General features: G+C 37.7%; 1 protein-coding gene across 2 annotated transcripts in view; it reads left to right on the top strand.

The window, feature by feature from the left end:
- RYR2 (ryanodine receptor 2) overlaps positions 1-27646 on the top strand; it is a 711493-nt gene that overhangs the window by 278955 nt on the left and 404892 nt on the right. For both annotated transcript variants that reach the window (XM_057308486.1, XM_057308485.1), the window contains exons 4-8: positions 2445-2465; positions 10684-10698; positions 17198-17272; positions 20687-20765; positions 23769-23881. In XM_057308486.1, the coding sequence (XP_057164469.1) occupies positions 2445-2465; positions 10684-10698; positions 17198-17272; positions 20687-20765; positions 23769-23881 (303 nt within the window). The remainder of the gene's footprint in view (positions 1-2444; positions 2466-10683; positions 10699-17197; positions 17273-20686; positions 20766-23768; positions 23882-27646) is intronic.

The following is a 27646-nucleotide window of genomic DNA, read 5'->3' as shown; positions in this document are numbered from 1 at the left end:
ACGCCGGGATCACGCCCTGAGCCGAAGGCAGGCGCTTAACCGCTGTGCCACCCAGGCGCCCCACTTTTGTATTATATTTTTAACTCCTGTCCTCTCTGCTAAATCAGGTTGGAATTTAATTTTTGTTTTTCTTAATGGAAGTTTTGTTCTATTTGAAAAATGAGGTTGCCCTTTCTTTAGTTTTATTATGATAGAATATTTGATATAATTTCCTGGAGATATTGAAATATTTATTTTCTCTAAATTAATGAAATCTCTGTGTTTTTTAAAAATCTCAAATGTTTGAATAATAAATGATCAGAAAGAATGTTCATTTGTCTTATATGCTTTATGGATTTGGTAATTATTTAAACTATAAAATTAATCAAGGTTATTGTGAACTTTAAATTTCCCTTCCTCAATTAACTCCACAGAAATCATTCTCCTCTTTACCATTTGCAGGCATTTAATGAAATGATTCTTGTTAACATTAATAAGAAATGTGTCATGAAATCTTTCTGCATCGCTTATGCATAATTACAACTTTATTGCACTTTCGGCTTGTAAATCTGTGGGCCGTTTGTCCTGTTGTGTGTGTTGATCTGATAATTCATCCACGGCACGTGCTGTTGCTAAACCTTTTTTTGGGTACTGGGATATTGAGTTTGTTATACTGCTACTACTAATTCTTGCTACTTAAGAACGGTTTCTCTTTGTAAATATACATCATTAAAGAACTTCTACTAATCGTAGTTATGACTCTTGATTATAAGTTCTCTTTCTTCTAGAAAAATCCTGCAACCCCTTATTTTTTCACTGATGCCAGTGTGTGTGTGAGCGCGCGCGTGTGCGTGTGTGTGTGCGTGGGTGTGAGAAAGAGAACATTTAACATTTAGGAGTGAAAATAATGATGGGCTAATAAAATGTCTTTGCTAATGATTGAAGTCACTGAAATGGCATATTCTTTTCCTGACAAATATTTAAAGGAAATCATTTCACATTTCCTTGAATTGTTGTTTTTGAAAGACAATAAACATAAGAATTTGTCCTTTTGGAGGTAGAAAAGTAAATGGCAATTATTTTATAACTGACTAAATTGCTTCCCTTTGCCCCAGAATCCAGAGAAATAAATTCATCACTCTAATAGGTTAACGTTTAAAATGAGGACTTGAACTTTATATCACAGCCAAATCCCTTAAAAACGTCTAGTGAAAACCAGGCCTTTCCCGTTCAGTAAATTTGTCTTTCTTAATGTGTGTTTAAAATGCAAAGATTGGGAGGAGGCTTAGACCAGGTTTTTCAGAGGATGAACCAAATTGTTAAATAAATCAAAGTGCTCTATTACAAGAAATTTAAGTGGATTGAATTTCACCAGGGCTTCAAAACAATTCCACCTGCATATTTAGGTTGATATTTTTATATCACTTTATAATATCTTACAAATAACCACTCTGTATATTTTATGCACATTTGCTCCTAGGAGCTTGCTTCCCAAGGGAGGCAGATTCTTAGCTATGGCCCAACAGTTCAGCCTCAATAGCATTAGATTCTTCCTTGATTAATGGTTTTTCTAAGGGAAATGGTTACAAATAAATGTATGAAAAATCTGAAGCAATCCTCCAAGTGTCACAGGACACCAATCATATGTGTTAGAGAAGGGTGGTGGGGCATGGAAACTTAGCTCTGAGACAGAGTATGCCCCTCAGTGTTGAATTTTATTTTATTTTATTATTTTATTTTATTTTATTTTATTTTATTTTATTTTATTTTATTTTATTTTATTTTATTTTATTTTATTTTATTTTTGTTCTGATTGATTTGCTAGGAATCCGAGGGCATTGTAGAAGACAGTCTTTGTTGATGTATGGTTTTTTTATTCTATTTTACACTTTGGAGTATAATTATATTCATTCAGTTTTTTAAAGAATCACATAATGATTATGAGGATGCTGATATAATTTCAGGATTATTTGGCAAGGCATGCCTTTTGTTATATTGTGACATTTTATACAATATTAGGAAGATTGGAGTAAGAGAAATTTTATATTACATGAAAGATTTTTATAGTTAGATGCTGTATTTCTAAAGTGAACTTTTTCATTAAATAGATGCTTAGAGGAGAATAGGCATCCCTAAATCGGGAGGCCTGTTAGGTTCGAGAATTAGGCGAAGGTTCATGTTTGCTTTTGAATATGTTGGATTATTATTATTTCATGTACCTGGTGCTTTTCTAGCCTAAGAACTTTAGAAGTTCCCATTACTAAATTAATTGAGTTTTCTTTTTGTTTGTTTGAGGAGTTTCAATGTTATTAATGAAAATTTTGGATACTTTTATTATCCATGAGAATTGGAAGTAGATTTTGGTGCAGGGACCACATTTCAGTTTACTTAAGTGACATTAATTGAAATGTTACATGGTATTTATTTGTTTGCTTATTATTTATTTTGGCTTTTTCTTTCCACAGCAAGTTGATGTGGAAAAATGGGTATGTGTTTCCATGTATCTACAAAGAAATTGTGATCTAAGCGAGTGCATGTTTGCTGTTGCTTCTAATCTCTCTGCTTTGCTCCCAGCGTGGCTTGGACTCTGAGTCTTCAAACTAACTGCTGTCTTGCAATGAACCAATACTTTACTGATCTCTAGTTAGAACCTTGTGAATGTTTGGTTTTTCTTCATCTGAAATGAGGTAGACTGAGATCCTCTCCATACTTTAGAAGCATAAGCGGCTCTATCAGTGGCTTTGTGATTATGATATGCTTCTGATCAAAGGAAGGCTTTCATTATTAATATTGTATATCTCTCATCCAAAACACTTGACTATTTCAAGTCCTACTTCTTGGCTCCTCTGTTTTTCCAGGTACTATAGAACGGTTTGTTATCTGTATGAATGTAATCTTAAAAAGCAAGGGTGAATGACAGGAGAGGAAAGGTGCCGTCGCAGGATTCTGGAGGCTAAGTCTGGACCAACATTGTGACCAGTTGTGTGAAGTGGTCACATTACCACATTGGTGTCACTTTCCTCTTCTCTTAAAAAGAGAGGGAGGGAGAAGGATCCTTCCAGTCCTGAAGACCCTGAATATCCCGAATAGTTCTGAATGGGAATTAGAGTCTCACCAACACTGATGTTCCCGATCCGCTTTTTTCCAGAGCATGCAAAACAGTGAGGCATATTGCATTATTTTCATTGTTGTATTGTTTTGTGTTTATTTGCTTTGTGACTTAAGAGGATGACTTTTTAATGTTGACTTAACGAATGGGTTTCATTTTATCTTTATTATTTTTCCTGATTCTGGGATCTGATTCTTTTGATAGTCCCCATATTGTGAACATTTGGCTACTTTTTCAGGAGACTTTCAGTGGTGTTTCTCAAACGAGTACACGTTCACCTCTTTTTGTGAATCATGGTTCTTTTGCACTTACTCTATCCCTTTATATTCATGGAAACCTTTCTTTTTTTTTTTTTTTAATAAGTGGCCATTTCCATGATGATGACACCTGTGTATTGACTTTGAGAGCCATTGCTTCTATATTATATTTCTGGCAACAATTTAAATTCATTATCTATTCATAGCTCAACTATTCCTAATTTTGTTCAATTTGTTTTTGTTTTGAAATTTCGTATCTTCTGTGCCTGTAGTTAAAGTTCTGATCCACGCTTTACATTGTTCTTTTCTTGGTAACGAAAGCCTGTTTCTCAGAACATGTTTGTCACCTTTTTGGGTCCCCCGGCAATATCAGCCATCCTGAAACAAGTCTCTTTGTGTTTTCTCATCTTTGTACCCCTTCGCTTCCCTTACACTATTTCTGTGCTGTATCTAGATCTCTTTTTCTTGAACCAACCGTTCAAACCACTTTTAAATCTCCTGGGAATAGGATGCCCACACAAATAGAAACCCCCTTTGCCATTGTCTGTAAGTATCCCCCTTTCTTCCTCTGTGTAACTGGTTACTTTTGAGCTGCCTCCCTATGTGGCTTTTCTCTTTTATTTTTTTTTACAATTTCGCATCTCAAAATTAAGTTTATTTGTAAATCTTTGCAGAATCTCTTTCTGATTCTCAGAAAGTAATGGAAGTAATATTGAGCTGGAAAATCATGCAGTTCCTCACCCTATCAGCCCTATGTAGGCTCTCTGTGGACTGTAATCTTGGCTGTAGGGCTAGAATCTGGACTGGTCCTTTCTTGTTCTAAAATATTACCATATATTAATAATAAAACATTGAGGCTGGAATATACTGTCATTTAGGTATCATATAATTAAAATACCCTGCTGAATTTGTTTGAGAAAACTGATAATCACTCTGAGTCAATGACTCAGTAAATTTTAGATTTGAGCTCTTTCTTTCTTTGAAGACCTATGTAGTTCAAATCTCATGCATTTGTCATTAGAAGTTTGAAATTCTGTGACAGGTACCTTGAAGGATAACAGAAAACAAATTAACCCCCTGCCTATCTACCTGCTCTGTGGGGCTTATTCACCAATGTCCCACTGGTTAAATTAGGATGGGTCCCATGACCTTTCCTACATTCAGACCATGAGACACCCCTGAGTCATTTCAAGTCAAGAAAGTCGCATTTTGGTAATAAAATCGCCCAATCCTGTGTATGAGGTGAAGTCTGAAGTTCATGCACATTACTTGTCTTGGGGCTCAGGCTGCCCCAGGCGGGAGGGCTGGAGGAGAAGGGGCTGTGGGAAGCTGCCTTCACTTTACGCCGCTGGCTTCCTCACACCTCTGCCCCTTGTCCAGAGCTCCTGTCCCTCTCCGGGTGCAGCAGGAACATGGGCGAAGAGGAGAGTTGGCAGGAAGTCATTCTTGATGGCAGTGCCCTTCATCATGTCGGGTGTTAGAGCTGACCCTCTTTGGGGGCATTAGGGAGGGTGTTCTGGGGAGTGCCCATCACCAGAAATCTGACCTGTGGTTCTCTTGCTGCTGCAGCCGGTTGTCCCCCAGCTGGTCGGTGGTGATGACTGCCTTGTCCTAAGGTCTCTTGGGGGCATCACGGACATCCGCAGGCTGGCTCTTTCTAGGACAGCTGGTCTGCTTGTTGGAGCAAGCCCACCTCTGGCGGCAGCCCTGCGCTCTGCTGACACAGCCTACCTAGCCTGTCTCTTCATCTTGATCTTCAGGCACAGATGCTCGTCTCTAGTGTCCTCTTTCCTGAGGACACAGGTGTCCCTGCCACTCTCGCTAGGCTTGAGGTGAGGGCAGGCTTGGGCATGGGGGAGAGCAGGACTCTGAGCCTACCAAAACTTCCCTCCCAGAAACCATCTCTTTGCTCCCCATCTACTTATGGAAGACCAGAACTGGGGGTCCACCAAGGGCTGCAAGTGGGTTTTCAGCCATCCCTTTGGTGTCTGTGCTTAGGTGGTATAACAGTGTGGTTTAGCCTGTGGCTGTAATTGCCATCACTTCATTCTGAGACAGGTGTCCTACTTTAACACTGTTATACTTAACTATGTAGTCCATTAACAACCCCAGCTGAGGACCTTTAGGAGCATTCTAAAACTTAAATATATATGGAAATTAAGATGGCTTCTTTATACATTTTCTGATAGCATGATTCTGGATAGCTTCATCCAAGGTCAATCAATCAGTCTTAATCAATCTCTTCCTCCCTCCTTTCCTCTCTGCACTTGTTTCCCAGTGTCTCTCTGAGCATCTTTGAGTATTTTGCATTTAATAATGAACCTATTGAGTAATCAAATGCTGCTCTTCATGCACCAAGGGAGAATGACGTTGGTGAGTTCTGGATTAACAGGTGATTGATTGCCTGTTATTTTCTGCTACTCCACCCCAGCCTTCTGGCATGTCTAACCCATAGCATTGGTCTCTAACACGGGGCCTGGGATTGCTGGTCACAGGTGGAGTTGGGGAGAAGGGATGGAAAGTAGTGTGATATTTTTATGTGTGAAGCATTGTCTATAGACCGAATAAGGTCTCATATATTTACTTGCTCTTTTCAAGAATACATTGATGCCGTTGTAATTGTTAAAATAAAAAATTCTTTCAAATGTTCCTAACTCAGTAGCAGTTTTCAAAAAATAATGTGTTTTCATGTGCAAGTGCTATTATGGGAGGGTCTGTGAAATGCTCTCTTGTTATCAATGTTCATTCCTGTTTGGAATGATCTGAAAAAGAATAGAATCATCTGTGTCTTGGTGTACACAGTGTTCTGTACGTAGGGGGTGGTCTGAGCACAGGTGAGGCTTTATGTATCTTCAGGTCCTTATGATCCATATCTTCTGTGTAGGGGTCAATTTTTTTGTTTTTGATTTAAGAAATATTTTTCACGAGACAAGCTACGCAAAGAGGAAAACCCTAGATAATTCTTCTACTTTGCATTTTGGATGTTCATGCAGCTGAGTGATTTACAAATACGTGTGTGAGAGAGAAAATGGGAGGATTTAGAGTAGCTTATCAGAATCATTTATTTCCCTGTACCCTTCTCAAGAAGACCTAGATAATTCCACACACATATATGTCAAACCCATTACACTCAAAAGAAAAGGCAGTCCATTTAAACCCTGCCTGGACAGACGTGTCAGTAGGATGAAAATGACAACATTACTATCGATCTGCCCCCCAAAATATAATGAATTTTTTAAAAGATACCAGCATGCCCATATCACTAGATGCCAGGGATCGTCATTAATATGACACGTAGCCTCGCATAGCCCTGGGCTTTATCATTACAGGTACCATTGCTCTTTCATGGGCTGGAAGCTGAGCCCCTTTTAGATGTTTTCTGGGCTTACAGTCAACATGTCTGTCCATCAGTTCAGTCTTGGATAACGAGAAGGCATTTCACAGACCCTTATTTTCTAGGGGGATCCCTAGAAAGTTAAGCATTTACATACAATGTAGTCATCATAAGGGAAATAGTTGAGGGTTTTGTTTTTACAAATGTATATCCATATATCCTAGTAGATAGTCTATATTGATACACACTTGGAACTTGGAGTTAAACTTCTTTTGTTCCCTGAAATATGTTGGGAACATTAACTTAAAACAGCCACCAATGTGGATGGGCCTACAGGGTATTATGATAAGTAAGTCTTGGATACATACTGTATCATTTCACTTATATGTGGAATCTAAAAAACAAAACAAATGAACAAACAACAATAACAAAAACCAGAAATAGACTCATAAATGCAGAGAACAAACTAGTAGTGGCCAGAGAGGAGGTGAGGGGGGAGATGGGTGAAATAGGTGAAGGGGATTAAGGCGTATAGACTTTCAGTTATAAAATAAGTCCCAGGGATGAAAAGCACAGCACAGGGAATATAGGCAGTAAAGTTGTAGTAATGTAGAGTGACTACACTTATTACGGGGAGTGTCGAGTAATGTATGGACTGTTGAATGAATATGTGGTACACCTGAAACTAATACAACATTGCATGTCAGGTAGACTCCAGTTAAAAAAAAATAGCCATCAATAACCCCAAATCTTTGGTGGTTAAATAACTTTTTCTTTTCTCGACTTAATGAAGTTTACCAGATGGATCCTCACTCACAAAGTAGAGGTTACCAGTTGAAAGATTATGGAGAAATCTTAGCATCTTGAGACGTGGAGAGAAGGTGACCCGTGAGGTGACATTCGATGGATAGCTTGTGTGCAGAGTAGGACATTTCATTCCTCTAATGGAAACTTCATCTTAAAAGGACTCCTGAGTCAAAATTTTGCACTAGTCTCTTAGATTGTCATATTGGATAATTCTCCTTAGTGATAAGCCCCCCAGTTTTCATTTTGTGCTAATTCTATATCTATATAATTTTTAAAAAGGCATTTCAGAAAAGTTCTTTTAAAACTTCTAAAACAGGTCCATAGACAGAAGTATTAATTTTTTTTAATCAACTGTCATTTCACAAAATTGAAATAACAGTTTAAAAAACTCCAGGTTGAACTGAAAGGCATAATTATGGTGGAGGAGCTTTTTATATCACCTGAATCACTGTTTCTTTATACCACCAGCAGATTGAATGTAATTATGCATTCTCTTGATGTCCGGTGTTTGATTACAATTTTCAGAGTGGAGTATTGCTATTTGATTTGTTTTTCTACTCATGATCATTTGCATATGCTAAGAAAATCTCTGAGGTCTTTCTGATGTGCTAGATCAAATGACATACTCTTCTAGACGGAAGACTCTTCTTATTCTGCTTGAGTTTGCCATCCATTAGACCCCCGGGGCCATCTTTGTTGGAGTTAAAGTGAAAGAAGTGCTATTTCTCTTGCTGGTTCACGTTTATTTTGCGTGATGCGTGGTACGCCTCCACTCTCGGTCACATTCGAAGCTTCATCTGACTGCCAATTCTGAAGTAATTACACTAAACCGGGGACATTGAGGGGTACGGTTACTTGCAATTTCACCCTAAAGAACTAAAATCTCCCCCTTTGGGTTTCATCCTCTACCAGTCTCTTGTAAGACAGAAAGCAGTGTCAGTCCATGTTGGTGCCTGGGCTCTAATTGTGTTTGTATTCCTGCATTTCTGTATCTTGTCTAATAGAATTTTAGCTTTTATCTAATTATCTTTCCATGAGGGAGATAAATAAGTGTAAACTTGTAAGCATAAGGTGATATTCTTCTAACCTACATCAAGCCTGTCCTCTTCAATATTTATCTTTATGCATGGGTTTCTTTCTTTCTTTCTTTCTTTCTTTCTTTCTTTCTTTCTTTCTTTCTTTCTTCTTTCTTTCTTTCTTTCTTTCTTTCTTTCTTTCTTTCTTTCTTCTTTTTTTATCATGTCAGCAATGTTTAAATGATTTTTGTTACTTTTCTGTTGCTTTTTATCATACCTATGCAGTGTTTACATTGAGATTAAAATAACATATTTATCCTTTTTGTTTTAATGTATCTTACTTCCTTTTTTGCCCTTGAATGATCCGTTTTGAATTTCTCACAATGTTACCACTTTGTTATCACTAGCCCTTCAGCCAAATGGACCAACAGATGATTTGTACAAAAAGCTAATGTCAGTAATGCCACTAAGCCTTTCATGTTTCTGATTATCTTTTGATAATGTGAGTCTATTACACCTGCTGTTCTTTCTCAGTCTACAGATGGATATTTCGGCCTTTGCTGATTTTCAGTTTTTGTTCTCTTTTACCCTATATCTGGATTATTCTCTCCTGTGACTTGCCCTTCTTGCAGTTAGACACAACTTAGAATCTGTGAATAGCAGACCTCGGACTCCCCTGACCATTCTTTTTTTCTATTTACTACAGTCCTGAAGTAGTTTAACCTGAGATAACTGAAAAAATTGGCTGAGAACATTTCTCAAGGAAAAGTCTCCAAAACCTAGATCAATTAAAAAAAACTCATGAATTAAGTATCTGTCATAAACCATGATCTGTAGCAAAAGTTTGGATTTTTGTTTTACTTTGAATTAAAGCTTGTAAATGACTTTTTCCTAATTCCTCATGTAGTGATAGCTATATATCACCAGAGATCACATTTAGGATGTGATTGGCCAGTTTCCTCATGGAAAACAAATTTTCTCATGTCATTTACCATTGATATCACCTACAAAAATGTAACCAAACAGCCTATATTTTTAAAGCTAAGAATGAAATGGCTCTTTACACTTTTTCCTTAAAATTATAATAGCACAAGGGTGCCTGGCTGGCTCAGTCAGAAGAGCGTGCAACTCTTGATCTTGGGGTTGTGAGTTTGAGCCCCATGTTGGGTGTAGAGATTACTTAAATAAATAAAACTTTAACCAAATTATAATATTAAAAGTGAAAAAAAAAACCCAGTCACAGTAGAGTTGCAATTTGATTATATATAAATTACTATGCATGTATGTTTCAGGAATATTACTGTGGTATTTACAAATATCTGTGTTAGAAAACTTCCCTTTGCTATTTTCTTTAAAATGAATGTAAATATGTGTATCTTTCTCTGTAGGGCTTACACACTGTGACAACTAAATTTAACCCTATGTTTGGAAATATAATATCGTTTTCCTTCTTAGCTCTTTTTCATCTGTGTGCTTCTCCTAAGAAGAGGGCGTCAAACTCTATGGGTCTAAAGGAAAATGAAGAAATGCCATGTACATATTATGTTTTCGAAGCAAAAAAGAGCTATTATCATTTATGTAAATCATGAGATGAGGCTGTGTCATTTTAAGGGAAAAAGAAATTTTTGTGATTTTTCTTTGAAATCCACATCTCACAATATGCAGTGCGTAGGACTTGCTTAGTGTTCTTTTGCATGAACTATGAGCAGCTTATCACAGCATTTTAGTTTACAATCCACCTTACCTGCTTCTAATCCACTCTTTTTACGAAACTTCGTTGGGTTGCTGTTTCTATCATGGCATTTTTATGCAAAAGATGAAATCAAAAAAATTTTAAAGCATTTTCAGAGTATAATTTTTGAGATTTTACCTTTGGATTTTTGGTGCTTGGCTATGTTGTAAATGAAATCACACATTAAAGTAGAGAAGCATGTTTTCACACGAACAGGAAAAACTCATGTGAAGTCATTTTTAAAGAGTTTGCTTGCCACAGCTTTTCTTTAGCATGTAGTTGATGTTAAATTTCCTTGTGACACCACAGTGCGTGTGGTTTTTATGCTTATTGTTCACATAACTCCATCTGAAACAGTGGAATCTTTATAAATAAGATGTATTTTAAAATACAAGCCTTTGAAATAATGTGTATTTAATATTTTCTCTCTTTTCCTTATGCCCCTACAGAAATTCATGATGAAGGTAAGCCATTGGACCATCTCTTATGTAGGTAATAATTTGTGCATTTTAAGTTTGGTTACAGGTATTTGTTTATTTTTGAATTCATGACACTTTTCACATTTTCAAGTCAGTAAGTCAAATTTTGGAACTTGCAAATTTAAATAAATAAATCACACATTTAGATTTGACAGCTTAATGAACGACATTTGATATCTTGGGTCATATTGTAACATGTTAAGTTTTATTTAGCCATTGTTAGGAATTTCTCCTGTTAAAACATATATTTTTTTCAACAGCTTTCCTCTCGAGTTTTCACTCGGAGAGTAGGGGGAGGGGTGGGGTGCCTGGGTGACTTGTTCGCTTGGGATCCGACTCTTAATCTCAGCTCAGGTCTTGATCTCAGAGTTGTGAGCTCAAGCCCCACCTTGGGCTCCATGCTGGGTGCGGAGCCTACTTAAAAAAAAAAAAAAAAAAAGGAAAGAGTTTTCACTCTGTGGATTATATTGACTGTTTTGTTTTTAAGCTGTCTTGCATGAGTACAGGAGGAGATTTCTACTCTGGGAAATTAGAAGAGGCACCAAAAAGCTACTATCGAATTACCTACTCTGGGAGAAGTGAAAATAATTTAACTCCTTTTCATTTCTTAACCAAATTAGAAAAATGGAAAGGTTTTAAAAGGAGACAAACTCGAAGAGGAGAGTAAAGTACATGGTCATGTTTTTGAAGAAAATATGCAGAAGAAGAAGGGGAAGAGTAGAATGTCATTCTTTTGACACATAAACTAGAATTTTTTTTTTGTTTCATTTTTACCTACCTATCCTATTTCTCATATAACGTTCATGAAGTATAATTTTTTATCCTAAAAGCCAAGAAACAGTATATAGAGAAACTTACTGTATTCACTTAGTAAAAGCTTAATATAATTTAAAAATTCAAAGGAATATCATTTAAAAAGATATAAACTATAAGGCCTGTTAAATCAAAATTCTGGATGTAGATTAAAAAGGTGGACTCAAATAAATAAATAAAATCTTAAAAAAATAAAAAGGTGGCATGTAAAGAAGGAAGCAGAGTGTTTGTGTCAGTCCATGAAGTTACTTTGCTAAGCCTGTCCTATATATTTTCCGAAACTCTGAACCAGGAACATTGTGGGGACCTGACAACTGGACCTCTTCCTGAACATTAGGAATTTCACAGTTTGGATGGGCTGACAGAGCTGAGCCTTCATTGAAGCCATCTGTCAACAAGGACACAAGACATTTTCCAAAATTTCAAATAACTGCAGCTATTAGTTTTCAGTACAAGATACTAATTATAACACTGGGGAGACAGGACATTAACCACTTAGTTAAACATAGTGAAACAAGCATTTTAGTTGGCACAACGGTATAAATAGCGGCAAAACCCGAATATATCCTCTCCTTGCAAATATTAACAGATAACTAATGAAACTGGGTTTGAATAATTCAGCGTTTCTTGCCAAATCTGCATTTACTGTACTCCTTTTATCATCCTTCCATTTTATCACATCAATCCCTTATCCAATGCCATCTACTTCCCCTTGGAAGAGGGTGAATGGAATAGTTACCTGAAACTTCTGTTCCAAGCTCTTTCATGAGAGCAGATCATATAAAAGTCAATGCAAACAGCAAGATAATGTGCAGAATCAATTTAAACCAGGTAGCATACCTAAAATAATTTAATTAGGCTCTAATTCCTTTTCACTGCAAAGCCAGAAGCCCAGTGGCTTATTTTCTTACCTGCGTTGGGTAAACATCTGAGCAGAGGGCATATGCATGAAATTATAGTAATTTAAGCCACTTAAAAGGGAAAAGATGCTGAATTTTCTTCAGCAGTCACCTTTCAGTCATGATTTGCTTTGGGTTTCATACCTGGACAGGCATCATTTAACCCCCTAGAACCAGACAGATGCTTCCTTATGGTGGGAGCCCATTTGTGCTCGTGGCACAATGGTTGGTCAGTACTGCATTGACCTTAGATGTGCCCCCGAGCCCCAGAGGCTTTTGCTTAAGACCCCATCAGAAGTAAGCCATCCAGTGCCACATGGCTGTTTTGACAATGTTCAACTGGCTTTGTCAGACATGTTTATTTTGCACTGAAGCCAGACTTCTCATTAATAATTACAGTCATCCTGTGAACCTGCTATGTGATTCACTATTACAGACGGCAGGACTGTGAGTATCTCCCCTGCTGGGGGACCCACGGGTTGACCAGAAGACCAGGCTCCGTAATTCTGCACTGGTTGCAGCTCTGGTTGATCTTGAGCCATTCATGTTTGCATTTTTCTCAGATGATTTGAAAGCTTAAGCGTGGAGATATTTTTCTATTTTTCTCCCCGGAACAACTCATTTCTCAAGTTTTAGTATTTCAGGGTAAATTGAAAAGCTTCTCTGCTTAAACATCTGAACACAATGAGAGAAGTTCTCTGATGCAAATTTCTTATCCTCGTTGTCTGTTGTTTTAAATTTTGGCAGCTTAGCTAAGTATTACCCTCAGGAATAAATTCCTGTTAAGATTTCATTGTTTTACTTCTAAAATGGTATGTTATGTCATAGCAGTCAAGGGCTGTGGAGAAGTTGTGTAGTCTGACTTATTAAAAAAAAACAATGTTTGCATAATAAGGGCCTGGAATGATGAGGAATGTCCCCCATTTGTTAACATAGCATTTCTGTACCGGAAAAAAAAACCCTACAAAAACAAAACAGAATATTTAGATATTATGTGGTTAGTAAATTAGATAGCTTTAAATAGCAGCCATACTAGTGACATGTTAATAAGCCAATATATAACACAAACACATATTTAAAGAACACAGAGCTAAAAAGAAAAAAAAAAAAAAAAACCAACCCCAAACAACAGAAACACAGTGCCAATTTTTATCTGTGTATGAAGCCCTTTAGTTTATCTTAGTCATTGCTATTATGGTTTTATGTTTTATACTTTTCTGCTCTTACATTTTAAAGTTCTAATAGTAATACTTCAGATGTAGTTACAGGGATCCTATTTGTCCTCCGTCCCACAGAGGATAAGAGATGAATAAATTATGCCCATCGACTGCATATTGTTCTGAATAAGCATAAATGTAGACGCATTTACATCAGAGCTTTTACTTATAACATGGGTCCCCTCATCGGACATCTTCGGCAAGGTCCTGGCAAGCTAGAGGCGTAGGGATGCCTATTAATACTAAATTGATATTAAGATAATTTGCATAGAGCGAGGCTGGTTTAGAGCACATTCAGCAGCGTTGCTTACGTTGGAATGTGTTCTGGACTCTCTTACCCACTTGCAGCTCATGAGCTCTTGTTTTTTACTCTGCTGTGTACCATTCACCCTGTCAGTCATTTCAGGGGGCCTGGGGACCAAACACACACACAGAAATGAAAGCAGGTTTTTTTTTTTTAAAGATTTTATTTATTTATTCGACAAATAGAGACAGCCAGCGAGAGAGGGAACACAAGCAGGGGGAGTGGGAGAGGAAGAAGCAGGCTCATAGCGGAGGAGCCTGATGTGGGGCTCGATCCCAGAACTCCGGGATCACGCCCTGAGCCGAAGGCAGATGCTTAACCGCTGTGCCACCCAGGCGCCCCTGAAAGCAGGTTTTTAACTGTTATTTTCAAAAAGTCAGATTTTACCTTTTAATAACTGATGCTTAGCTCTCCAGCATCAGAAATACGGAGTTTGGAGATGACAGTTGTTTTCCCTAAGAGGGTAGCAGCTCCTGCACGTAGACCCCCTCACTGCAGGAGGCCACAGTCCTCTAGCAGAAGCTGACTGCTGGATCCTGGTTCTGCCTGGGGCCAGCTCACTAGCCAATAGCACAAGCTCTAGCAAACCCAGGGGTGGGGCGGGGCTACGGTGATTGACAGCTGCATTTTCAGGAACTCTTAGGGCCTAAGTCACACTTGGAAATGTCCTTCAAGGACATGTAAGTTTCAGGTACTACTTGTGCAGAAAGGATCTGATAATCCATCACATAGTTGGAGGCATTAAGAAGCACACCATTATTTGGATGTTAAAGCTTTAACTTCATTTTCTTTGCTCTTAGTGTGCAAATACTCGAAGGAAACTCCATGGGATCCAGTATATAATTGTTGAGCAAATAAAATACTTAGGGTTTTCAGAGAAAACGTTCATTCCCAATGCAGAAGGAAATATGATGTGACTTATTATGCATGATACCCTTGGCATCAGGTGTATCGAACCTCTGACAGTAGCCTTCAAATAAACGGTTTTTGAATGAATAGGACCGAGTACAAAACTTTCTTTCCTGTAATGCTGGAGAATCAGCAGGACTAGTTAAAGTATAGACGGCATTAGTGTGAATTGAAAGTGTATTCGCCTTATGTAAAATTTAATTTTCTACTTCTTTTTCCAATGGCGCAATTGCAAGGCCTGCTCACTTTACCCATGTGTTAGCAGTGAACACGCTAACTTCAAAGGAATGCCGAGGTTTTCTTTTCCCGTGTGTGGTCTTGGGAGGCAGGCCAGCCTTGAGCTTCCTGCTCCATGAGTTTGAGTAACTCCTATCTAGTTGGTCCTAGCGGGATTCTCATAGCGCAATAATGGTCCTATAGCTGAGTGCTTATAGGTTTGGGTCTGGGGGGCAAAAGGGAAAATGGACCTTTGTTCCGCCATCCTGAACTACAACTGCTTGGGATATCACCCAGCAGTGATGGTCTTTTTCTCATTGAAATTGCTCTAGGGGATTCCAACAGTCCACACAAGGCACACTGTTGTAGAATCTGGAAGGGATAACCCTAGAAATGGCTACCAGAAATTCCCTACAACAGAGGAAGTCCCTAAATATTTGCTCACTTCAGTTAAAGCAAGGAGCAGGCCAAATTTAACAAAAAAATTAACAGGATTGACCAAAAAAACACAGAAAAGAACCAAGGTACCTCTTTGAATGCATCTCACATACATAATTTTTTTGATAAATGTTTGTTGAATGAACAGGTTATCCAGTCTGCTCAAGAGTGGAAATTACACATTTTTTCTCTGATTCAGCGCCAGAGTAGTATCTTTTAAAATGACAAGTTAGAAGAAACATATTGCAGACCCTGTGACAGAAATTGCCTTCACTTGGTGTTAACAGAGTTCTGTTAAGTAACAGAGTTACTGTAGTGTGGGCTGTCTGCATACTTTCACGGGAGTTCTATTAAAACTAAATCTGCGGCATGAATTTGTATTTAAGTAGTGCGGAAATCTATAGTGTAAATATCTATAATTCTGTAATTGTGTAAAATCTATAGTTGAAAGAAAACTCAGACACTAAGTATCTGCATTAGCTTAACCAATTTGAACATTTATGTGTGTGTGTGTGTGTGTGTGTGTGTGTGTGTGTTTATGTGTGTGTATGTAATATATAAGTGAACTCTGTAGGCCACGCTTTAGAGGAAAAGGAGCACTTGCCACTTTTGGGTTAAATCTAAGGCCTTGTCCTTCATTTCTAAAAAAATCTTGTTTTGATTGGTGTGACTGTTGCGTGTTATTCAAGGTCAGGAGTATTTTATGGCTTTAGAGCCCACATGTGGTAGGAAAAGGTAAGCTCCTCTCAGAGTGATCCAGATCAGACAAGGTGAATACAGTTGTCCTTAGCCACACTAAATCAAGCATATTATTTAAAAAATGAAGGTACTTTTTAAAGAGGGCCTCGTTCTGAGGAGGAATATAATTTTGCAAAGTAGATTTTTGCCTTTTACTCTCCGTATATGAGAAAAGTGATTCTCCTTTTTTTAAAAAAGCAGTTTTTCTTATTTGAATACCTTTCCATACCTGTTTTAAGAATGGTCCTGAGGTCTTTTAAACATAACATGAAAATAAAGTTATTTTTAGAAACTATGTGTAACAATAGGGAGGGGGATATCTTTTGAGTGAAAAGAGGTATAGTAGTATTAGATATTAACGTATACACAAGTTAGTATCCTCACTTTTTATCCTAAGCTCTCCTAGTGATTTGTAAGCATGCTGATTTGAGAAGCCTTCCTCTATTTCATATAAAACATGTGAACTCTTTTTTTAAAAACAGTTGGAGGGCATGAAAAAAATCTTAAACCTGTAGATGATTTGATCAATTCTGTGTTTTAGGGAGAGTCATTCATTGAACAAATATTTATCCTTATTGTGTGCCAGGCATTTTGCTAGGAACCTGGGAGAGGATGGTGAATATGGTACCATAGTCCCTACCCAATGCAGATCATGTAATAATAATAATGGGAAATACAGGCAATAAATAACTCTGAATAAATAATTACAAATTATGCTAAGTACTTACCAAAATCAAGTTCATTCTTGGAGGACTAGATCAGCTGCCAGCCCCACAGTAGGGATTTTCTTGATAGCCTTATTACAGTTTAAATATTCTTTCAACAGAACTTTGCTTAGTTTTACTTTGTTCTTTCCTATTAAACTTTTCCTTGAAAACAAGAGACTATCTTATTGACTTAGTTTACTCTTTTTTTTTTTTTCTTGTGGACCCTTTCTTTTCTTCCCGCAGACCGCTCAAGGTGGTGGTCATCGAACACTCCTCTACGGACACGCCATATTGCTGCGCCATTCCTATAGTGGCATGGTGAGTAGGCGTTTTGATATCATCTTGTATAGGGTCCATTTAGACACACGTCATCAGGAAATGTTGGTAATAGCCTTTCTAGTGATGGTATTAATGAGTTCTGTAATTGTATGTGTTCTTTAATGTTTTTGTACCTTGTTTAATTTTCTCATTCATAAAATAAGAGTTAGCTTAGGTGACCTGTGAAGTCCTTCAATTCTATCATTTGTGACGCCTGATTTTTAGTATCTTTTAATAGACTGGTTTTAGGAGGCGAGAGGTGTAAGAGTCAAATAAGAAATATTTCTCATTTCTGATTATTTTTAATTTATTAGAAAATTAACTTACATGGTTAAATGAATTAAACAGATAAGATAGAAAAAGCTATATCCACATGGGTAGTCCTTATAGGTATAGATACCCATATACATTTCCATCTATCTATCTAGGTATATGTGTACTTCTGTATATTTTTATGTATATAAAATGATACATTATTTTATATATTTTATAAAATATATAATTCTGTTCTTTTAAAAGCTTTAAAAAGTTATAAAGGCAGTATATATTCATTTTATGAAATTTGGAAATTACAGAAGACACAAATCTTCATGATCATGTTAATGAGAGAAAGTGTGGTGACTTTTAAAAAATTGTAATCTTTTCTGTTCTTAAGAATTTTTTTACATAATTGAGATCTTACTACATAACCAAACTTATTTTTTTTTAAATTTTTTATTATGTTATGTTAGTCACCATACAGTATATCTTTAAACTTTGATGTAGTGTTCTATGATTCATTGTTTGCGTATAACACCCAGTGCACCATGCAATACGTGCCCTCCTTAATACGCATCACCGGCCTATCCTAATCCCCCACCCCCTCCCCTCTGAAGCCCTTAGTTTGTTTCCCAGAGTCCATCGTCTCTCATCATAACTAAACTTATATCCTGATTTTTTAAAACCTATTGTGGCATAAACATTTTCTATATTATTTAAATTTTTCATCAATATAATTTTTGTGAATACCTGATGGTCCAACATTTGGAAGTGTAATATAATTGATTATTCCTTCTTGAAGGAGATAATTTGATATTATTTAAATCGCACCAGAACAGGTGACTAAGCATAGCCTCGATGTCAATACCCAAAACATATAAAAAATTGTCAGTCTTAATCAGAAATACCAATGTGAACATCTGACAATATTCTGGTTAATAGAATTCAAAAGTATAGGCAGAGAAGTATAGGAAAAGTATAGGTAATTTTAACGATGACTTGATAATATGATTTCTATTTGTGTGCTTTATCATATGAATAGAATCAAATAAGAAAAATGGGCACGTATTGCATGGTGCACTGGGTGTTATACGCAACTAATGAATTATCGAACTTTACATCAAAAACCAGGGATGTACTGTATGGTGACTAACATAATATAATTAAAAAAAAAAGGGAAAAATTGTGATCATCTTAACAGGTGCTGAAAAAGGATTTAATAAAACTCAACATCCATTTCTAATAAAAACTAAGCATTGATGATTAATTTCTCCATGATAAAATATAAATGTCAAATCAGTAATCAACATCAATCGTAATTGTCAAACATTAAAGTGATTCTTGATAAAACTAATTCAAATAAATAAATAAACAAAACCAAAAAAATCTGAAATGGTTCCAGAAATCTTGGCTGACCAGTAAGATATGAAATAAAATTAAGGAATGTACTCTATGAAACTGGCTAGGTACTAGATAAATACATAAATACAACCTATTTGCATACAGCGATTATGCATTAAAAATTCATGGAAAGAATTCTATTTCTAATACCAATCAAAACGCAAAAACTGCATTAAATAATAAACTTGCGGGTCTGTTCTAAGAAAACTACTCTCTCTACATAGCGTGTTAGGAGCCTGGACTTGGTCAGTAGATCCAGGTTGAGGCTTACTTTCCCATATGCTGCTCAGCCTTGGAGACCAGGCTGAACTTCTTTAAGCTTATAATTGCATGTTAACATTTTACTGATTTATTCAATAAATATTATTTAGCACCTGTGTGCTAGGCACTGTTCAAAGTGCTGTATATCGTAGTGAGGAAGATCATGTCCTTGTCCTCATGGAACTTAATGAACATTCAGTGGAATAATTATATTACCTACCTCACAGTTGCAGTGAACACTATTGGAAGAGAAAATGTATGTTAATAATTACAGTGACGAGTATTGTAATATTATTTCAAAATATCACAGAACGCTTTAATAGGATAAAAGCAGACATTTAATATGTTTAGATCTAAAGTCTGTAAACCTCATGTACCCCCAAGGGCAGCCCTTCTCAAGGTCAGATTCACACTCCTACACTGGCTAAGAACGTGTTTGGGGACCCTCTTCTATAACCTTGGGAGACAGTGTTTTGCCATTAAGAGACAGAGATTGGAATCTCCAGGTTAATTTGATTTTATATCCCCATGGCACTGACTTCCACTTAATATGCCAGCACATCTATGCCCTCATTGGTTCATCTCCTGCTGCCTCACACTCACAGACACCCACTGAGGTGGATGGACCAATTTCCCAGTAAGAATTTTCTAGGCTTTGCATAATTTGTCCAGTGACTCTGGGAGAGCTGGGCTTGCTCAGTGCCTGGAATTGGCTCTGAGTACTCTTTGCAGGGCTCCTGTCCTTGCTGACAGCACACTTGTTTGCTGTAGATGGTAGAGTATCTCGACCTCATACTATATTCATCCTTGTGTCCTCATTCTTATACCAGTTAACAAGGTTTTTGAGGTTGGGATGCATTTAAGGATTGACAAATTATCCTCAACTTTATGTCCAAGAATATTCAGTTAAGGAATCCGAAGGAGGAGAGGAGATACAAGGAGATGAGGGTGTGTTGCAAGAGTTGAATTGTTCTTGGGGAAACACACACGTGCACACACGAGTGAGGTGACATGCTGCACACCAAAATGAGTTCCGGATGGATTTCAGAGAGTTCAAATTTTAAAAAATGAAAACAAATCTAGAAGATGAGAGTGAATCGTTTTCCAATTTCTGTTGGGAAGAAAGATTTCCAACTGTCAGATCAGGTTCCCCTTTGGTTATGGTCATGAATATCACATGAAGTGAGAGATGTACAAACATATCCCCAGTTAGGTGTCTTCTTTTACCGACAGAACACATTTCCTCAGTCTTTTCATGGGCAGGGCTGGGGTGGGTGGGGGAGGATGCATCCCCTTTAGAACGTTGCTCCTAATGAATGCTGTAAAGTGTTATTCTACCTCCCAATGAAGAACCTGGGCTTTGCACAGAAGCATCCAGATGTGAAGGAAAAGACTGATAGAGCAGAGATTGACTGAGAGCAAAGTATGCATCAGAATTAGACTCCCACAGGACTAAACATGTTCAGTGACAACTACTGATTCTATATCTTTTAGTATCTGTGCTGCCTGTCCACCTCCCGGTCTTCAACTGATAAACTGGCTTTTGATGTTGGCTTGCAAGAGGACACAACAGGTGAGCACCTTGGGCCCCGAAGAGCTGTGTTCAGAGAGAGCATGGCAGGGATGGGACTGGAAGAAGCCATAAGACACAAAGCTACATTAGATAAATGTTCTTATGGATGGAGTCAGGGGAAAACAAAACCAAAAACAATGACTGCCTTTCTAAGGAGAGTTTTTCGTAGAAGGAGGAAGTGTGTATTGTTCCTCTTGGTTTGTCATTCCCACGTAATTAGCTGGATTTTCAAACTATACCTCAAACTTTATTCTTTTTAGGGATTTGGCTAGAAAAGAAATACTTCACACTTTACTGGCTGTTAACCATATTAGAGTGCACTGATCTGTTCATGAAATATAACTGCATATCTCTTTTATCTTAAAAATAGTTTGTCTAAAAAAATGAAGCATACTTAATGTCAGCATTCAAACAAAAAGATAGAAAATGAAAGTCTGCTTCATTTCTGTGTCCAAAGGGATACATATCTGTCTGAATACACGTGTATTTTTATATTTTGAAACAAAATGTATACATAAACACGTGTATCCTTTCAGAAAATCAAAATAGGACAGAGGCTCTATTTATGTTTCTGTTACACTTTATACACCTCTGTACAATGTGATTATTTTATCTTTTACAATGAGCATGTGTGACCTTGGAGTTAAAAATAAGTAAAAGACCAAGTAGGAAAAAAAGGAGGGCAATAGTCCAGCTCTTATTAAGTACTTCCTTTCAGAGGTGGGATCAAACTATGGCCCCCACACCTAGCTCCTCTGCCTGTGTTTTAAAAGAGTTTCCCAGGGGCACCTGGGTGGCTCAGTTGGTTACGTGTCTGCCTTCGGCTCAGGTCATGATCCCAGGGTCCTGGGATGGAGCCCTGCATTGTACTCCCTTGCTCAGCAGGGAGTCTGCTTCTCCCTCTTCCTCTGCCCCCCCCCCACCTTGTGCTTTCTCTTGCTTGCTCTCTCTCTCTCAAATAAATGAAATCTTTAAAAAAATATACTTTCCCATACTCTAAATTTTTCACAGACAACAAATGGATAAAAATAAAGTAATATTCACCAACCTAATTCACTTTAAGAGACCAACACATCACTATGCATGACAAATTCCAGAATCCTAGGCACCAAAAAGATAAGTACTATTTCCTTTGGTTTTTTTTTTTTAAGATTTTATTTATTTATTTTGGAGAGAGAAAGAGGGAAAGAGGGAGAGTGGGGGGTGGGGCAGAGGGAGCTGACTCCCTGCTGAGTGTGGAGCCTGCTGTGGGGCTCATCCCAGGACCCTGAGATCATGACCTGAGCTGAAACCAAGAGTCAGATGCTTAACTGACTGAGCCACCCAGGCGCCCCAAGATAAATACTGTTTTGATTTTTATTTCATTTTACGGAAGTTCAGTCAATCCTCTGTGTTTTTGCTGGTTTTTAAAAATTTTCTCATTTCGATTTACTTCAGCAGCAGCTACATGAAAAAGTCTTCAGTTTTCTCTCTCAAAAGGGGTAAAGGACATGCATGATTGGTAATTTGTTTTCATACATTGAGATGATTATATAATAGTCAAAACAACAAAACAAGGCAGTCCCTCCGCCTAAATCTTATCCCCTTATGCTACTGTTTCCCCATAGCTTTTTATTTCATCTGAATTGCTGAATTATTAGATTTATTATTTGTTGTGTGCCTGCCTTGATCAAGACTAAACTCATCAGGCAGATGACTTTTTCTTCCTTGTTTATCGATGCATCCCCAGCTACTAAAGCAATGATTGACAAATAGTGGGTGCTTCATAAATGTTTGAGTGAATGAATGAAAACTCCCTGCAACTCTAAAAATGTGAATGGAATGAATAATGAATCCTGTAAGGTGACATTCAAGGAAGACTGTGGTTTGTGTAAGAAAAGCATCTCAGGGCACATTACAGACTGGCTGTAAGAATGCTTAAGAAATGTTATTGGATGATTAATTTACCCATTTATGCAAATTGAATTTTTATTTAGTGCATACAGTATGCTAGTAAGAGCTGGGGAAACCCCAGTGAGCTAAACACACAAAGTCCCTGCTATTTCGGAGCTTAAATTCTGACATTGGGGAATTAGTGAAGAAGAAAAAATAAGTGTTAGGGAAAAACAATAAAGCTGGTCAAAGGGGCAGAGTAAGTATTAGATAACCGATATCACTGACATCTAGTCTCATTTTTGTATAGAACTTACATTTAGATTCTAAAAGGAACTACAAACAGATTGAAGAATTGTTTGCCTAAGTTTATATCTTAGCTAATGGGTCTGGAGAATGAATTGATATGTGGCTCACGAGGCTTATGCTTGACTTGTTCTAGAAGAAATGATTTGATTTAATGTGCACCCAGGTATTTTTATAATGTATCCTTCTATAATAGGCTTCTCTTATAAGTTACCCTCAGATTAGTGGAAACTAGCACATATTAAAATAAAGAATAAAACAAGGCACAGAATAGTAAGCTTTCAGTGACAACACGGCATCTATTTTTAATCCGTATCCACCACAAGTACAGAGTTTTAAAGCTGCTGTGACACAACTGTCACATTACAAAACCCCAAGCCCTTTTGAAAATCATGTGCCAGAAAACTAGATGTTAGTACAGAGAGCAATGAACATGTGATTCTGTAAAGGATGCAGTAAGATGCGCATGACTGGTAAATTTGGCCTCATGGTAGCATAAATAAATATCCTTTTAAGCAATGCCTAGCGGAGGGGATGACACCAAACTTCGCAAAATGCCACAACCAGTTTCCATGAAGAGAATCCTTGCATTTCAGTTTGTCTTCTTCCTCGGTTAATTTGGCCCAAGTCTTTGGATTTTCATGGTCTGCGAGATGAACTTGCAGTCAGTTTGAAACTTCGGGAAGCTGTGTGGGAAGCACCGTGTTATTTACTTATCAGGAGATTGATTTGGAAGCCTTATTTTATTTGCCTCTTTTCCTTTGGAGTTGCTGGCAAAGAAAATCGGTTTTATCGTAAGAGAGCCTGTCTGTGCTCACCCTGCAGGGGAGGCCTGTTGGTGGACCATCCATCCTGCCTCAAAGCAGCGGTCAGAAGGAGAGAAGGTGCGAGTTGGAGATGACCTCATCTTGGTCAGCGTGTCCTCGGAGAGGTACCTGGTAAGTGGGCCCGTGAAGTTGCGTGTTTGGCGATAGGATCAAGCACAGGCCCATCCAGCTTGCTCTGTAAACCTTAGATGGCAAATTATCCAGGGAAGTTGTTTAGAAATAAGTCCGTATTTCTCTTTGATGAGTGACAGCTCCCCAGGAAGGGGAATCGTGAAAACTCTGCGGAAGCGTGGCTCTCCAGGTTTATTTAGACAGGCTTACCTGGTACCCTCAGTTTGTGTGTCCGTGATCCTGAGAGCACCAGTTCTTAGATGCTTGTATTAATGGCATGTAAATGCAGTCTAATCAGGAATTCAAAATTCCACGGACCTTATTTTGTGCCCACTGAGGAAGGCTATACTAGGAGATTGTGATTGCAATTTTGACATTTATGAAAGCAAGTTATTCTATGACAAACTCGTGCCATGTTGAGAAAGGAGAAATAGACAAGATGAAAACCAGCTCCAGTCTCTCATCCCACACGACATCGTTTCAGAGGGCAGGGGTTAGAAATGGGAGAAGGAGAAAAGAAGTTTATATTTCATTTTTGAAGCTATATTTTACTTTTGTGGCAAGACCATAACTTACTTAATAAACTGTATTTTTGCTAAAGAACAATCATATACTTAAGTTTGCAAAAGAATTTAATCCGTGGGAGTGTGAAGGATGACAGTGCAAAGTAGTCTTTTTATTTTAAGGTTGAAAAAGTAATTAGACCAGCAGGAGTGCTTGGATGGCTCAGTCGGTAGAGTGTGCGACTCTTGATCTCGGGGTCATGAGTTGAAGCCTCACTTTGGGTGTAGAGAATACTTAAATAAATCTTTAAAAAAAGAGAAAGTAATTAAACAGATATAAATGGGAGTATTATAAACCTAACATGAATATTTCTTTAAAAAATTCCAAACATCATAGTGGATGATGCTTGAAATAAAAATTAGAAGTAAACATTGTTTCAGTTAAGCACACATTGATTTGTAGAAAGTGTATTCCAACTGCCATAAATCAAAATATTATTTGTGTGTCATGGATTTAGGATTAAATTGGTAATTGGTACCCCTTGCTCTATGAACATGGAGTTAGAGTGGCTTTGGGAATATTGGAAGTCAGGTTTTGCTTACCAACCCATTTAGTTCCAATTTTGAGACAAGAACCGTTTTGTTTTACTTGCTTTGTGGAAAGAGGTAATGCTGAAGACAGAGAAATGACGGAACAGTATTCGTGTAACTGACAGGGAGTATTAAATTAAATGGAACACCTCACATGACCTCGCTAAAGGGAGGCCTGGAGCTGTTCTCTCCTTCTGTCTCTTAACTAGTACAGGTGGAAACAGGCACCATGCACATTTCTAGGACAATACAAGTGTGTCAGCTTGTCAAATAAGCATTTATTAAACCCTTGCTGTGTGCATATGCTGTGTATTAAGGTGCTGTATGTCTTGATCAGGAGATAGACATTTTGAGTTGTAGTTTTACACAGAAATCAATAGCAGCTAAAAATAATCCGTGCATACTTTTAAATATCTACAGATCTTACTTTGATTTTGGCATAACTGTGCATGTTTTTGCTGTACGACTTGTACTTCCCACTGTAGGAGTAGAAAACTTGCAACCTCACAGGGGCCGGGGCTGCTAGCATCAGTTCTGCCACCACCTGTTGGAGACAGTCATGTGATTCCCCGAATTCTGGCTTTCTCATTTGCAAAATGGTGATGATTATACTTAACACAAGGTTCCTGGGATGAAGCAATGAGATAATGAATTTGAATGTGGTTTGATTGAAAAAAGCACTATACAAATAAGAGCAATAATCCTAATGCATGAGGTTCACCTTCTCTTGCCTTTAGAAATCAATAAACCTCGTGATTAATGAAATTCACACATTATGTTCAAGCTACATTTTATCCAATTTATGCAAGTTCCTTTTCTGGTAACCTTTTAGAGAGCTACACACAGTGGCCAACCAGACTGTTAAGATTTCCCTTTCATTGGGTAATGAAGTCAGAGCTTTTAGTGTTCATCTCTGAATACCTAGCATGTTGTAGAAACCATAGGAAGGACCAAGGGTACGTTGTACGTGGTTTCTACCATCAAAGCATTAGTGGAAGAAATGAACCAAACACCTAGGGAACTGTACGAGAATACTACAAAGCAGTAAGTACATGTTACCGTTTAGGTTATGGGTATAGGATATAGAGATGGTTAACTATTATCTCATGTTGCCTCTGTGGTTGATTAGAAGGATCCAGAGAAAGTGCATATGGGCAAGAAGTGAGGGAGTAATAGGTCTTTGGAATATGGCAGTTGGAATAATCCAATACTGAAAGTGGATAACTAAAAATGGGCTCTGTGTGTCTATGTATTTGTTGGTGTAGGGCCTGGTAAGTATGAGCCTGGGCCAGTCACGTAACTTCGTAAAACCCTCAGTTTCTTCATCTGCAGTAAGGTGGTAATAAACCTAGTTCACTGGGGTGTTAAGAGGATTAAATGCTTTGACCCAGCCAAGACTCATAGCTCTGTGAATGTACATGTAGAAATTGCTTATGAGTTGCTATCACTGTTTACCTAGGAGGTTTGTACTTACTGAGAATGGTTAAGGAAACAGCAGATATTTAACCAGAAGAGAAAGTTGGAAAGGGAGCAGTGAAGGGAGTAGGATAGCTAATTTTAAATAAAGGTCTATCACAGAAAGTCAGGTTCACATTCTGGGAAGTCGCTGATATGTTTCAAAGTAAACAAGTTAAGAACTTTGGCTGAAAACGCATTATTTAAAACTAAAAACTAAGAGGCAGCCCACGGAATGGGAGAAGATATTTGCAAATGAAACTACAGAGAAAAGGCTGGTATCTAAGATCTACAAAGAACTTCTCAAACTCAATACACAAGAAACAAATAATCAAATTAAAAAATGGGCAGAAGATATGAACACTTTTCCAATGAAGAAATACAAATGGCTAATAGACACATAAAAAATGTTCAACATCATTAGCCATCAGGGAAATTCAAATCAAAACAGCATTGAGATACCACCTTACGCCAGTTAGAATGGCAAAAATTGAAGGCAAGAAACAGCAAATGTTGGAGAGGATGTGGAGAAAGGGGAACCCTCTTACACTGTTGGTGGGAATGCAAGTTGGTACAGCCACTTTGGAAAACAGTGTGGAGGTCCCTTAAAAAGTTAAAAATAGAGCTACCCTATGACCCAGCCATTGCACTACTGGGTATTTACCCCAAGGATACAGACGTAGTGAAGAGAAGGGCCATATGCACCCCAATGTTCATAGCAGCATTGTCTACAATAGCTAAATCGTGGAAGGAGCCGAGATGCCCTTCAACAGATGACTGGATTAAGAAGATGTGGTCCATATATACAATGGAATATTGCTCAGCTATCAGAAAGAACGAGTTCTCAACATTTGCTGCAACATGGACGGCACTGGAGGAGATTATGCTAAGTGAAATAAGTCAAGCAGAGAAAGACAATTATATGGTTTCACTCATTTATGGAACATAAAGAATAGCACGGAGATAGGTAGGAGAAGGAAGAGAAGAATGAAGGTGGTAAACAGAAGGGGGAATGAACCACGAGAGACTGTGGACTTTGAGAAACAAACTGAGGGCTCCAGGGGGGAGGCGAGTGGGGGATTGGGATAGGCCGGTGATGGGTATTAAAGAGGACACGTATTGCATGGAGCCCTGGGTGTTATACGCAAACAATGAATCATGGAACACTACATCAAAAACCAGGGATGTACTGTATGGTGACTAACATAACATAATA

Source organism: Ursus arctos, unplaced genomic scaffold (assembly GCF_023065955.2).
Source record: "Ursus arctos isolate Adak ecotype North America unplaced genomic scaffold, UrsArc2.0 scaffold_7, whole genome shotgun sequence".
Taxonomy (NCBI): domain Eukaryota; kingdom Metazoa; phylum Chordata; class Mammalia; order Carnivora; family Ursidae; genus Ursus; species Ursus arctos.
This window is presented reverse-complemented; position numbering and strand designations above follow the sequence as displayed.